Source organism: Coffea arabica, chromosome 2e, assembly GCF_036785885.1.
Source record: "Coffea arabica cultivar ET-39 chromosome 2e, Coffea Arabica ET-39 HiFi, whole genome shotgun sequence".
Classification (NCBI taxonomy): Eukaryota; Viridiplantae; Streptophyta; class Magnoliopsida; order Gentianales; family Rubiaceae; genus Coffea; species Coffea arabica.
The window spans coordinates 57508387-57521726 of NC_092313.1; the positions used below are offsets into that span (position 1 = coordinate 57508387).

The window sequence follows — 13340 nt, forward strand, 5'->3', positions numbered from 1 at the left end:
CACTTTTTTTTGGTGCAATTGTTCTTACATCACGTCCTTAGATAAGGATGAAATTTTTGGAATCTGGCCACACGGATAAAAAAAAAATCTCAGAAACTAGACTAAGCTATATTCATATTATATTTGTGCATGGAAATGTGTACAAGAAACAGAAAAGGACGGATGTAGATGGTCTGTTCACGCAAACACCGATTAAACCTTATATAAAAGGACGCAAGGGACCTGGCCAGTTACTCAAACTGCACCCAAACTTCAAATCTAGCCATGGCTTTCTTTTCCCTTCCTTCCTTGACTCACCCTATCCATCCTACCCCAGTTAGCTCTTTCTCCTTAAAACCTTTAATTTGCTCATCTTCCCCTGGCTTCTTTTCTCACCCGTTCCGCCCAACTCGTGTAACAAACCAAAAATCCCATGCAGAAGCTAGTACATGTAAAGCCCAAAAGGCAGACCATCATCAAAACCCTAGTACTGATGACAGTATTAGTTCATCCAAATCCAAATGTGGTAAAACTTCAGCAGGGAAATTTGAAAGAAGGGATGTCCTTCTTGGCCTCGGCGGGCTATATGCTGCAACCACGCTCGGCACCAAACAATCAAGCCTTGCGCTGCCAGTTTCACCCGATATTTTCAACTGTACCGAAGCCACGGAGACTCGAAATGGCATACCTATCAACTGTTGCCCTCCCTCCGCCGCGGGTTACAATGATTATACACCTTCTGCTAGTGAAGTCTACACAAGAATGCCGGCTCACGCGGTCAGCCATGACTATGTCAAAAAATATTCATCTGCCATTACAAAAATGAAGAACCTTTCTATGAGCGATCCTCGTAATTTTTACCAACAGGCAAACGTCCATTGCGTGTATTGTGACGAAGGGTACCCTCAATTGGGCTTTCCAGACAAAAAATTGGAGATTCATAGCTCATGGCTATTTTTTCCGTGGCACAGATGGTACCTCTATTTCTTTGAAAGAATTTGTAAGAACTTGCTTGATGATGATACGTTTACTTTGCCATTTTGGCAATGGGATGATTCTTCAGGCATGCAAATTCCATCCATGTTTAACGACAGCAAATTGTCCCTATACGATTGCATCCGCAACCCAAAACACTTGCCTCCTAAAGTGGTGGATTTAGCTTACAACGGCACAGATTTGCCAATCGACCCCAATATTCAAATCCAGTACAATTGTTGCACAATGTACACTCAAATGATCACTCAGTCGTCCACGCCTGATTGTTTTTTCGGACAGCCACTTTTGGGGGGTAATGATCCCGATCCAGGAGCGGGCTCCATTGAAAATATACCCCACAATTGTGTGCACGATTGGGTTGGCGACCCTTCCCAGCCTAACAACGAGGACATGGGCGTCTTATATGCAGCCGGCCGAGACCCTATATTCTATGCTCACCATGCCAACATTGATAGAATGTGGTACATTTATGACAATGTTTTGAAACGCAAAAATATTGAAGACCCAGATTGGTTAAATTCCTCTTTTATTTTCTTCAACGAGGCAGCGAGACCCGTTAGAGTGACGGTTAAAGATTCCACAAATCTCGCCAAGCTTGGATATACCTATCCTGACTTGCCACTTTCTTGGTTAGATTGTAAACCAAAAGCGCGGAGAAAGGGCCTGAACCCGACAAAGTCCGCACCTAAGGCTAGTGAAGTGATGCCAATGCAATTAGAGAAACCCATCAGCTTCGTGGTTGAGCGGCCTAAGAAGTCAAGGAGTGGAAAAGAGAAAGCAGAGGCAGAAGAGGTGCTGAAGATTAAGGGAATCCAATTTGATAAAGGAGAAACTGTGGTGTTCGATGTGTTTGTGAACGAAGATGATACCAGTCAGAGTAATCCGTGCAAGGCTGAGTCTCTAGGAAGCTTCAACAGTTTGGCGCATGGACATAGCATGAAATCTACCACTTCCCAGTGTTTTGCGATTTCAGAGGTGCTGGAGGAATTGGGAGCTGATGATTTTGACAGCATTTTGGTCACTTTGGTCCCCAGAAGAGGTGCTGTGACCATAGGAGGTATCGAGATTACCTTTGTTCCTAAATCTTAAATGCATTAATAGCATTGCAAATGCTACATGTACAATATTGGGTGTTTGTGTAATAATATTGTAATCAACTACAAACTTTGAGAAGATGTTTTACTAAATAATTTCAACAACGATAACTGGTGTCCTTGCAAACTTGTCAATAAAACCTTTACAAGTGACTTTAAATCGGGCTTCTAAATTCATCTCTCTCCCCCCCCTCTTTTTTTGTGGGAATGGCAACAGTATTACATTAAATTTAGCCAATTAGTAAGTTTGAGATGTTCTCAAATTTTACACTCGAGTAATCATTGCCAAGAGTGAGATTTCAAGCAACTTAACTATGATAGAGATGGAAAGTACCCCTTGCCAGGTAAAGCATTTCTCAACTATCCTGTGGAAAAAACTAAAAGGACACCCAATAGAGAGTATTTAGATAAGCAGGTTAAAAATTAGGATTTATTAAGAGAGATTTTGAAGGATAGCCAATCCATTGTCATTCCTAATTCTTTTGGAGGTTCAAGACTAGGAATGCATTTTGAAGTATTTTTAGAATTTAAATTTTTTTGAGATACATTTTAAAAGGGGGTTTTGTAACGGCTGCCTATAGGGCACATGTTAACATATCTAATATTCACTTAAATTATCATATACATACTAACAATTATTACCCTCTTTTGTATTTATATACTCTTCCTATTTAATCTTACCTACACGACCTTGTATTTATTTACGTTTTCTAATTAACCTTACATTTTAAAAAATATGACACTTGAAATATATTTTAGCGAGTGCATAGGACACCCGTTAGACAGACCCATTTTAAAATTTAAACGCCACCACCCACCACCACTACCTAGAGAAAAAAGGAAAATTGATTCTAGAGAATGAATGATCCTAGTATCTGTCTTTTTAGATTGAGATCCTTAATCTTCGTAAGAAGTGGTGTCCAAGAGATCGAGTAAACGGGGGCATGTAAAGGTGGTTTCCAGAGTTGATTAGTTTCATTGTTGTATATTCGCCATAATATCTGGGTACATGAGATCTGATTTGTTGCTTTTGATATATATATATATATATATATATATATATATAGACAAATTAAATTACGAGGTCCGGAAGTTGGTTTGGAAAATTATTTTAAATCTTGGTAGAGATTCGAATTTAGTTTGATAGTCATCACTTCGAATAACCATGCATCTCGCAACTTGTGAACCTTGGCCTTCTTTTTTCCCTCTTGTTCTCTACTTTTTTTTCAGCATAATATGGATGGAAACATTGGACGGAGATGAAAAGAGACGAGATATTTGATGATGAAATTGTTGGGAAAGGGGTACCGGTACAGGCACACGAAATCAGAGTTAGCCCAGGACAAATTTCTCTTTCCCCAAGTACCAGTTAAAATAAGAATAAACCAAATCACCAAGTAATAATACCAGCAGTGATAATAAAATGCAAGAAAAATAAAAAGCACAGAACACTAAGATTTTTACGTGGAAAACCTAAATTGGGAAAAACCACGGGACCTAGTCCAGTCAAAAAATCTCCACTATCACAATAATGAGAATACACAGGTTTATCCGAAATATTCGGATGACAATAATAGCACCAATATCAACCAAGCAAATCTGCTATAAAATCATCCCCAAAAACTACGACTGTCAAAGAAGTGGGTTTGGAAAGGTGTTACCAAACGAAGAAAAAATCCGAAATTTGAATCGGTAGATAAGTAGAGATTGACGAGAGGATCCCGTGTGTAAAATTTCGTCTCAATCGGACTTCAAATCACCTTTCAATCGAGGCTTCAAAGTTGTTTCTCTCTCTCTGCCATTTTCTCTCTTTGTCGTTCTCCGCCAAAAATGAAAGAATGGCGGCTAACAATTTTTCTCTCGCTACAGATGAACCTCGCGGCTGCTGCTTGTATTTAAGCTTGAGAAACCCTCAAGCACTTGCATAAGTGGGCTGGCTCACAAATGGGCTGGCCCACAACACAAGTCCAACAATCTCCCCCTCCAGCTCATTTGGGGGGCTCCACTAGACCTGCTTCTTGTCTGCAAAATAAGAGTTTCTCCTTAGGAAATGCTTTAGTAAACATGTCAGCACCATTATCATTTGTATGCACCTTCTCAAGTGTCAACAGTTTGGAATCCAGTACTTCCCGAATCCAATAATACCTCACATCAATGTGTTTGGATCGAGAGTGAAATGTAGAATTCTTATACAAATGAATAGCGCTCTGACTGTCACAGTAAAAACTATACTTCTCTTGTTTCATGCCCAACTCTTGAAGGAATTTCTGCAACTAAAGAGTCTCCTTGCATGCTTCAGTGGTTGCGATGTACTCCGCCTCCGTACTAGAAAGGGCAATACACTTCTGTAACTTACTTTACCATGACACTGCTCCCCCTGAAAAAATCATCAAGTACCCAGATGTGGACTTCCTATTATCAAGATCACCTACCATATCCGTATCAGTGTATCCATCTAGCATAGTTTTACCATTGTCGAAACATAGACACAATCTAGGAGTTCCCTTGAGATACCTGAGAATCCATTGACAGCATTCCAATGCTCCTTACCAGGATTAGAAAGATACCGACTGACTACTCCAACTGCATGAGCAATATCTGGTCTGGTGCAAACCATAGCATACATCAAACTACCAACAGTCGAAGCATAAGGAACCTTCTTCATGTCTTCTTTATCTTTCTCACTTGTAGGACACTGCTTGATATTTAGTTTAAAGTGACCTGCAAGTGGAGTTGAGACTTCCTTAGCCTTGCTCATGTTAAACCTGTTGAGTACTTTCTCAATGTATTTTTCTTGAGACAACTAGAGCTTCCCATTTTGCCCGTCACGTGAGATTTTCATCCCCAGTATCTGTCTAGCCGGACCCAAATCATTCATTGCAAAGGATTTACTTAACTCATTTTCAACCTGTCAATTTTTATAGTATCACGGCCAACAATCAACATGTCATCAACATATAGCAAGAGAATAAAAAAATCACCATCTGAAAAAATTTTCACATAAATACAGTGATCAGATGTAGTCCTGTTGTAACAGCCCCACCTCTCCCTAAGGCGAACCCAGGGGTTCGGCGGACCGCCTGCCCAACTCTCGCCGGGACTCACTCACTCACTACAGTCGTCAAATAAATTACAATGCACATCTCAAATATTACATCAAATTCTCCATGAATTTACATATCATAACAAAGCAAATACTAGTTCCAAGCGTGGAACTATTACACAAGATGAATTCTAAAACTAACTGTACATGAGATAATCCATCCAGTCACACGAAGAACTTAATACAAGCACTTCCCTTGCCTCGAGCCCTGTGGGGAGAAAATATATTTTTGGGGTGAGCTAGAAGCTCAGCGAGTGTCCAGTAAAATCAGTAATCAAATAAGCTTCACAACAGTGCATTTAGATGATGTCATGAATCAGTAATCAAATGTACGTTTATTGCTCTCGTGAGCCGGTGAAATCATCGTACTTAGAACTCCAACGCTCAAACGGATCCAGTCAGTCAAACAGTACAAAGGAGCCATTTGCTCCAAATAATCATGGGTAGAGACGTTGGTTCTAAGCACACGAATTCCAAGTACTCATTTGAGCCAAAATATGTCATGGTCCACATGCAAGCACTCATGATATGCAAGTGAGTAAATAGTGCAGAAACAGTTCATAAGTACCTTTGGAAATAGTTTGGAGATTACTCACCAACCATAGCTCAGGAACCTCATCCATCATAAGTCAGTGCCTGGTTCAAGTCCAAGCCCTAGATCACACATATCAAGTCAAGCTAAGGAAATTCTAAAAGCATCAAGTTCCTATCACATTTTGGCATGTTAATCACAATTGAAGCTACACTCATCCGATTGAAACGAATCTTATGGTGTTACGAAATTAATACCTCCGCTAACATTTCTTATGAAGACCTCCAAAGCCAAATTATACATATTCATGGTCAAAAACCGAAATCTTAGAGAAAAAGAGAAACTGTCCGCGAAACAGGGCTTAAGGGAAGTCAAGGGTATTTCTGTCATTTCACATGCTACAGTACTCCAATCGATCTGATATTTTTCAGGTAGCTAGCTAACTCATATATCTACAACTTTCATGTTTTGAGCAAGGCTCGATTCAGTCTCTCTCAAGGTCAAACATACAGTGCAAAAATAGGACAGATTACTACCAAAATTGGAAACCCTAATCTGGAATTTATGCACACAAACCAGAAATTTCTTTAGGCAAATGAAATTAACACCTAAACACAAGATTTTCCATACATCAAAACTAGTAAATCATGGCAAACCATTACTCATCATATTAAGGCAGAAAAAAATCCCCAACAAAATCAAAAATTCCATAATACCACCTCAAACCTTAAACTTATCCACAAAACAACATATTTAACCTCTCCAATCCACTAATACACAATTTATTGAAGTAAAAAGGAAGTTCATGACAAGATATCCTCCAATCACCTTGAAACAAGTAAAGCAAACCCTTGTCCTCTCAAAACTCTCCACCAATAGCTTTAAACCTCCTTAGTACACACTTGTATGGAGTAGTTTCCAAAACCATCAGTGAAATCTCAAGATTTGAGCAAAGATTGAAGCTAGCAAAAATGAAGAAATCTCTCTTGTTTTTCCTCTCTAGAGAGCCGGGCAAGAGGGAGCAAAAATGAAGACCAACTTCAGCCAAAACAAGATAAGAATGAAGGAAAAACAGCCGGTCAAACCTGGCTGCTGAGGCGACACGTCACAATCCAGCCGGATTTCCAGCCGGATTCAAGGCAGTGGCGAATCAATTTTTTTTCAAACGGCCAACCCAATCCGGCCAAGAACTGGCCGGATTCTGCAAAAGTCACTGTTCACCAGAATTTTTCCTTTCTTCTTCTTTCAGGCGTCACAAACTCCCCCCTTAAAAGAATGTCATCCTCGACATCCAACTTGTACTAATCAAATCAAAATAGTTCTCGAAAGTCAGTCAAGTGCCAAGAATCACTCCAATCGCATTTATCACTTAGCAACGAGCCAACAGATAGCTAAACAGGTAACCAAATAGAACATGCAAAAGGTCTCGGTTCAAACAACTGGCCCTGAGTTGGAAATAAAGTCTCAGATATTCGAAAAATTCAGAACATGGCTTAGCCTCAAGTCAGAAATTTCTCAAGTCGGAAACTTTTCAAGTCAGAAATTGTACCCCTGGCGGTGCTGGACAACACAACAAGCTAGTACAACGGCTATACTTCACCAAAGAGTCTCAGTTTGAAGAAATTGTCCCTGGTGGTGCTTGAAAACACAACAAGTTAGCACAACAGCTAAACTTCACCAGAGAGCCTCAGTGTAGGAATTTGTCCCTGGTGGTGCTTGAAAACACAACAAGCTAGCACGACAGCTATGCTTCACCAGAGAGTCTCAGTTCAAGAATTTCATCCTTGGCGGTGCTGGACAACACAACAGGCATGCCTCACCAGAAGAATGGCGGTGCTTAAAAACGCAACAGGCAATGCCCCACCAGAGAGGCTCAGTTCAAAATTTTCATCCCTGGTGGTGCTTGAAAACACAACAGGTATGCCTCGCCAGAAGAATGGCGGTGCTTGAAAACACAACAGGCAATGCCTCACCAGAGAGGTTCAGTTCAACCGCTACAGAGGAATAGTAGCTGGTCTACAACCACACGAGTACGAATAAGTTCAAAAGTATGGTCAAACATATAAGTTCAAAAGCAGAGCCAAATACTTCAGGTTCATAGAGCACAGGTACGAATAAGAACTCACTCACCTAGCCTATGCCCAGCAATTCACATTCTCAAGCAGTCACAGAAGTCAAGTCCACATATAGGTCATATACAAATCAAGTTACTTGCTCAAGCGTAAATGAAATACCATATATTTAGTCTAATCAGGTTCATTAAGTGTACGTAAGAGCACACTCGCCTAAATAGGTTCAAGTCTCAAGTGAACTCAGCCTAGTAGGTCTCAGGCAGTTCAAGTATTTCAAATCTCAACACTTATAAATCGAGTGGTGCAAACCTTAATCAAATAAGAAGACTAGAAGAAGGATGCAAAAACCAGAAGTTTCTCAACAAATCCGGACACCACCATAATCTATCAAAACCCTAGCCAAAATCTTATTGGACAAGTTCTAGATAACATTTAACATTTCAATCTCCTCATTCGGTTAAGTCTCGGGTACAATACGAAATCCTCTGTACTCCAACCTGTGCCATTACAATTTATCTCAAATTCATTTATGATTCCTATTCACATCATCATATACTAGACCATGTTCCTTCCAAATTCACAAGTATTTCCTCAGAAAAAGTATCGAGTACTCAAGTACAAGAATCTAAAACTAAGCAACTGTACAACTCAGGCCGTACGCTAGTACCAGAATTGGTTGATGTACAGTTGGGAGCAACCAAGTCATACCTTACGCTTACCACTTTCAAACCAGTCCCACAGTTCGGCATCCTAAACTTTAGCCTAGGATACACTACAGAGATCTGAAACCTAAGCTCTGATACCAACTGTGATAGCCCCACCTCCCCGTAAGGCGAACCCAAGGGTTCGGCGGACCACCTGCCCAACTCTCGCCGAGACTCACTCACTACCTACAGTCCTCAAATAAATTACAATGCACATCTCAAATATTGAAAACCCTAATCTGGAATTTATGCACACAAACCAGAAATTTCTTTAGGCAAATAAAATTAACACCTAAACACAAGATTTTCCATACATCAAAGCTAGTAAATCATGGCCAACCATTACTCATCATATTAATTCAGAAAAAAATTCCCAACAAAATCGAAAATTCCATAATACTATCTCAAACCTTAAACTTATCCACAAAACAACATATTTAACTTTTCCAATCCACTAATACACAATTTATTGAAGTAAAAAGGAAGTTCATGACAAGATACCTTCCAATCACCTTGAAACAAGCAAAGCAAACCCTTGTCCTCTCAAAACTCTCCACCAATAGATTTAAACCTCCTTAGTACACACTTGTATGGAGTAGTTTCCAAAACCATCGGTGAAATCTCAAGATTTGAGCAAAGATTGAAGCTAGCAAAAATGAAAAAATCTCTCTTGTTTTTCCTCTCTAGAGAGCCGGGCAAGAGGGAGCAAAAATGAAGACCAACTTCAGCCAAAACAAGATAAGAATGAAGGAAAAACAGCTGGTCAAACCTGGCTGCTGAGACGACACGTCGCAATCCGGCCGAATTCCAGGCCGGATTCAAGGCAGTGGCAAATCAATTTTTTTTCAAACGGCCAACCCAATCCGACCAGCAATCCGGCCAAGAACTGGCCGGATTTGCGGCCGGATTCTGCAAAAGTCACTGTTCACCAGAATTTTTCCTTTTCTTCTTCTTTCGGACGTCACACCTGTGATACCCATGGTCTGTCATGAAAGAGTCAAATTTCTTATACCACTGTCTCGGTGCCTGTTTCAACCCATACAAACTCTTCTTGAAACGGCATACAAGATTTTCCTTGCCACTTTCTTTGAACCCCTCCGGTTGCTCCATGTAGATCTTCTCTTCCAAGTCGCCATGTAGGAAGGCTGTCTTCACATCAAGTTGTTCAATCTTCAAATTCAAGCTAGCTGCAATACCAAGAACAACTCGAATTGATGGCATTTTTACCACAGGAGAGAAGATTTTTTCAAAATCTATACCCTTCTTTTGACTAAATTCCTTCACAACCAATCTTGCTTTGTACTTTGGTTGTGAGCTGTGCTCCTGAGTCTTCAACCTGTAAACCTATTATTCTTTAGAGCTCTCTTGTCCTTAGACAGTTTCACTAACTCATAAGTGTGATTCTCATGCAAGGACATCATCTCCTATTGCATGGCTCACAACCAATCTTTTTTGTTCTCATGCTCTAAAGCTTCACAGTATGACTCTGGCCCTCCTCCATCTGTTAACAACAAATATTCATGAGGATTATATCTGCTAGAAGCACTCCTCCCTCTGGTAGATCTCCTAAGCTCATCCTGTGGTGGTGGTGGTGGAGTAGGTGGCGCCTCATGTTCAAGTTCATCAGCAGTAGGATTATTACCATCATCAATATCCTCTCTCTGCTCTGTCTCAGCTCCCCCTTGATTAAAATCAACAGGTACTGGAATTGGATCTGGATCTGAATTTGAGCTTGCAGGAATGTCATCTGAGGATTTTGAATTGTCACATTTATCAATGTCTTCAATGGTTTGATCTTCAAAGAAAACAACATCTCTGCTCCTGATCACCTTCTTCTCAATAGGATCATACAACCTGTAACCAAAATTTTCATGTCCATAACCCAAGAAAATGCACTGCTTTGATTTTACATCAAGTTTTGACCTTTCATCTTTGGGGATATGAACAAATGCCCGACAACCAAAAACTCTCAAGTGCTTAAAGGACACATCTTTTCCCATCCATACCCTCTCTGGGATATCACCATCTAGAGGAACTAATGGAGAAAGATTAATCAAATCAACTGCAGTCCTTATTGCCTCACCCCAAAAAGATTTTGGCAATTTAGCATTAGAGAGCATACATTTGACCCATTCAGTGATGGATCTGTTCATCCTCTCTGCCACTCCATTCTCTTGAGGAGTTTTTGGCACACTCTTCTCCAATCTGATCCCATGGGACTTGCAATAGATTTCAAATGGTCCTCTGTACTCACCACATTATCAGCACGTACACACTTTAACTGTTTACTAGTTTCTCTTTGGACTTTGCTATGAAAGTCTTTAAACACATTCAAAACCTGATCTTTGGATTTCAAAGCAAAACATCAAACCTTTCTAGCAAAGTCATCAATAAAAGTTACAAAATAAACAACACCACCAAGAGACTTATCTTTCATATAACAAACATCAGTGTGCACCAATTCTAACGGATTCAATTTTCTAGATGGAGAAAAATTTTGAAATGCAACTCTGTGTTGTTTTCCATAAATGCAGTCAACATAGGGTTTTAAGTGCACTACCTCTAATTTCAGGTAGGAGTTGTTTGCGAACAAGTGTCTGAATCCCTTTTTCACCCATGTGCCCAAGTCACCTATGCCAAAGGTCAATTGAGGAATCACGAACTGTATTCACTTCTCCCTTCCTCAACTTAGCTTGCATCACGTAGAGGGTACTATGCTTCTTTCCTCTGGCAACAACGAGATTTCCTTTGCTGAGTTTCCATTTGCCTCCACCTTGCGAACTATAATTGCCCTCATTGTCAAGTTTTCCTGTAGAGATAAGATTAAGGCAAATATCAGGGATACGTCGAATATTTCTCAATATCAGCTGGCACCCGGTATCTGTGTCCAAGTATATGTCTCACATGCCAACAACTTTGCATGAGACCTCATTTCCCATTCTAACATATCCAAAATCTCCTTCGGTGTAGGTTGAGAAGAAATGCCTGTGAGGAGTAACATGGTAGGATGCACCCGAATCAACTACCCAATCACTGTCATAATAAATAATATTCACCTGACCATCATCACAGAATACAAACATGTCATCATGAGCTGCTACAACTGTTGTAGTCTCTTCATTACCTTTTTCCTTCGCCTTACCCTTTTTCTCAGCTTGTTCCCGTTTTAGGATTCTGCATTCTTTCATATAATGCCCATTCTTCTTACAATAATAACATGCAATATTTTTCCGCAACTCAGACTTGCCTCTAGATTTGTCATTCCTGTTGTGAGGTCCTTTACTTTTGCTTCTCCCTCTTCTTTCTTTCTTTTCTGTCACCAAGGCCTGGGTCTCATAGATAATTCCTTGTTCCTTCCTCCTGAACTCTTCATTCATCATGACCTCTTTTGCAATAGCCATGGTCAACACACCATTCGGAGCTAAATTGCTGATGGAGACCACCATGGTTTCTCAAATATCCGGTAGTGAACTAAATAATAATAAAGCCTGCACTTTATCATCCAGATTCAAATTTAATGTAGTTGTCTGGTTTATCAATCCTTGAAAATTACTCAAGTGTTCAGTCATATTTTCCCCATCCTTATATCTCATTCGAGTAATCTGCTTCAGACAACTAGCCTTGTTTAAACCGGTCTTTCTTTCATACATACTCTCAAGCTTTTTCCATAATATATTAGCTCTGGTGTCATTAGCAAAATGTTGAAAAATATTTTGACCAATCCATTTTTTAATATTACCAACAGTTTTCCTGTGCATATTAGCCCATTTTTCATCACTCATATCACTTAGTCTACATTTATCCCCTAGAACAGGTTCAAACAAATCTCTACAATACAAGTAATCTTTCATTCTAGACTTTCAAATCGAATAATTAGTTGCATTTAATTTTATCATACAACCACTATCCAAATCATCCATTTTTAACTAGTACAACTGAGCAGCCTAACCTGACTGCTCCGATACCACTTGTTGGGAAAGGGGGTACCGGTACAAGCATACAATATCAGAGTTAGCCCAAGACAAATTTCTCTTTCCCCAAGTACCAGTTAAAATAGGAATAAACCAAATCACCAAGTAATAATACCAGCAGTGATAATAAAATACAAGAAAAATAAAAGGCACAGGACACCAAAATTTTTACGTGAAAAATCCAAATTGGAAAAAATCACGGGACCTAGTCCAGTCAAAAAATCTCCACTATCACAATAATGAGAATGCACAGGTCTATCCGAAATATTCGGATGACAATAATAGCACCAATATCAACCAAACAAATCTGCTATAAAATCACCCCCAAAAACTATAACTGTCAAAGAAGTGGGTTTGGAAAGGTGTTACCAAACGAAGAGGAAATTCGAAATCTGAATCGGTGGATAAGTAGAGCTTGACGAGAGGATCCCGTGTGTAAAATTTCGTCTCAATCGGACTTCAAATCACCTTCCAATCGAGGCTTCAAAGTTGTTTCTCTCTCTCTGCCATTTTCTCTCTTCGTCGTTCTCCGCCAAAAATGAAAGAATGGCGGCTAACACACTACAACAAAAATGACCTTTTCTGACATGTCTATAAGGACATTTGCTGGTTTCTGCCATTATAGTAAACATATCATGACACTTATTAATAAATTTAATAATATGTACTATAATTTTTTTATTTTATCATGATATACAAATAATAATGTGCCTTTAGGCTACCTATGATGACACTCTGGAAACTGTGAGATGAACCAAAAAAAAAAAAACGAAAAAACACAGAAAACGACATCGTTTTATTTTGGCTCCAAAACACTTGCTGAAGTACTGTGAAGTTTCATTTTGCCGGCAAAAGGACTTGGTGAAAATTTTCTTCTTCTCATCTCTCT

At 39.6% G+C, this 13340-nt stretch overlaps 1 protein-coding gene across 1 annotated transcript; it reads left to right on the forward strand.

Moving 5' to 3' along the window:
• The first annotated feature begins 264 nt into the window (after positions 1-264).
• On the forward strand, positions 265-2064 carry LOC113729196 (polyphenol oxidase I, chloroplastic-like). The gene has a single exon (XM_027253519.2). The coding sequence runs from the start codon at positions 265-267 to the stop codon at positions 2062-2064; it is 1800 nt and encodes a 599-aa protein (XP_027109320.1).
• Positions 2065-13340: the final 11276 nt, after the last annotated feature.

Bases quoted from the DNA above. Each gene is read 5' to 3' on its own strand.
- LOC113729196 (XM_027253519.2), top strand. From the start codon at position 265: ATGGCTTTCTTTTCCCTTCCTTCCTTGACTCACCCTATCCATCCTACC.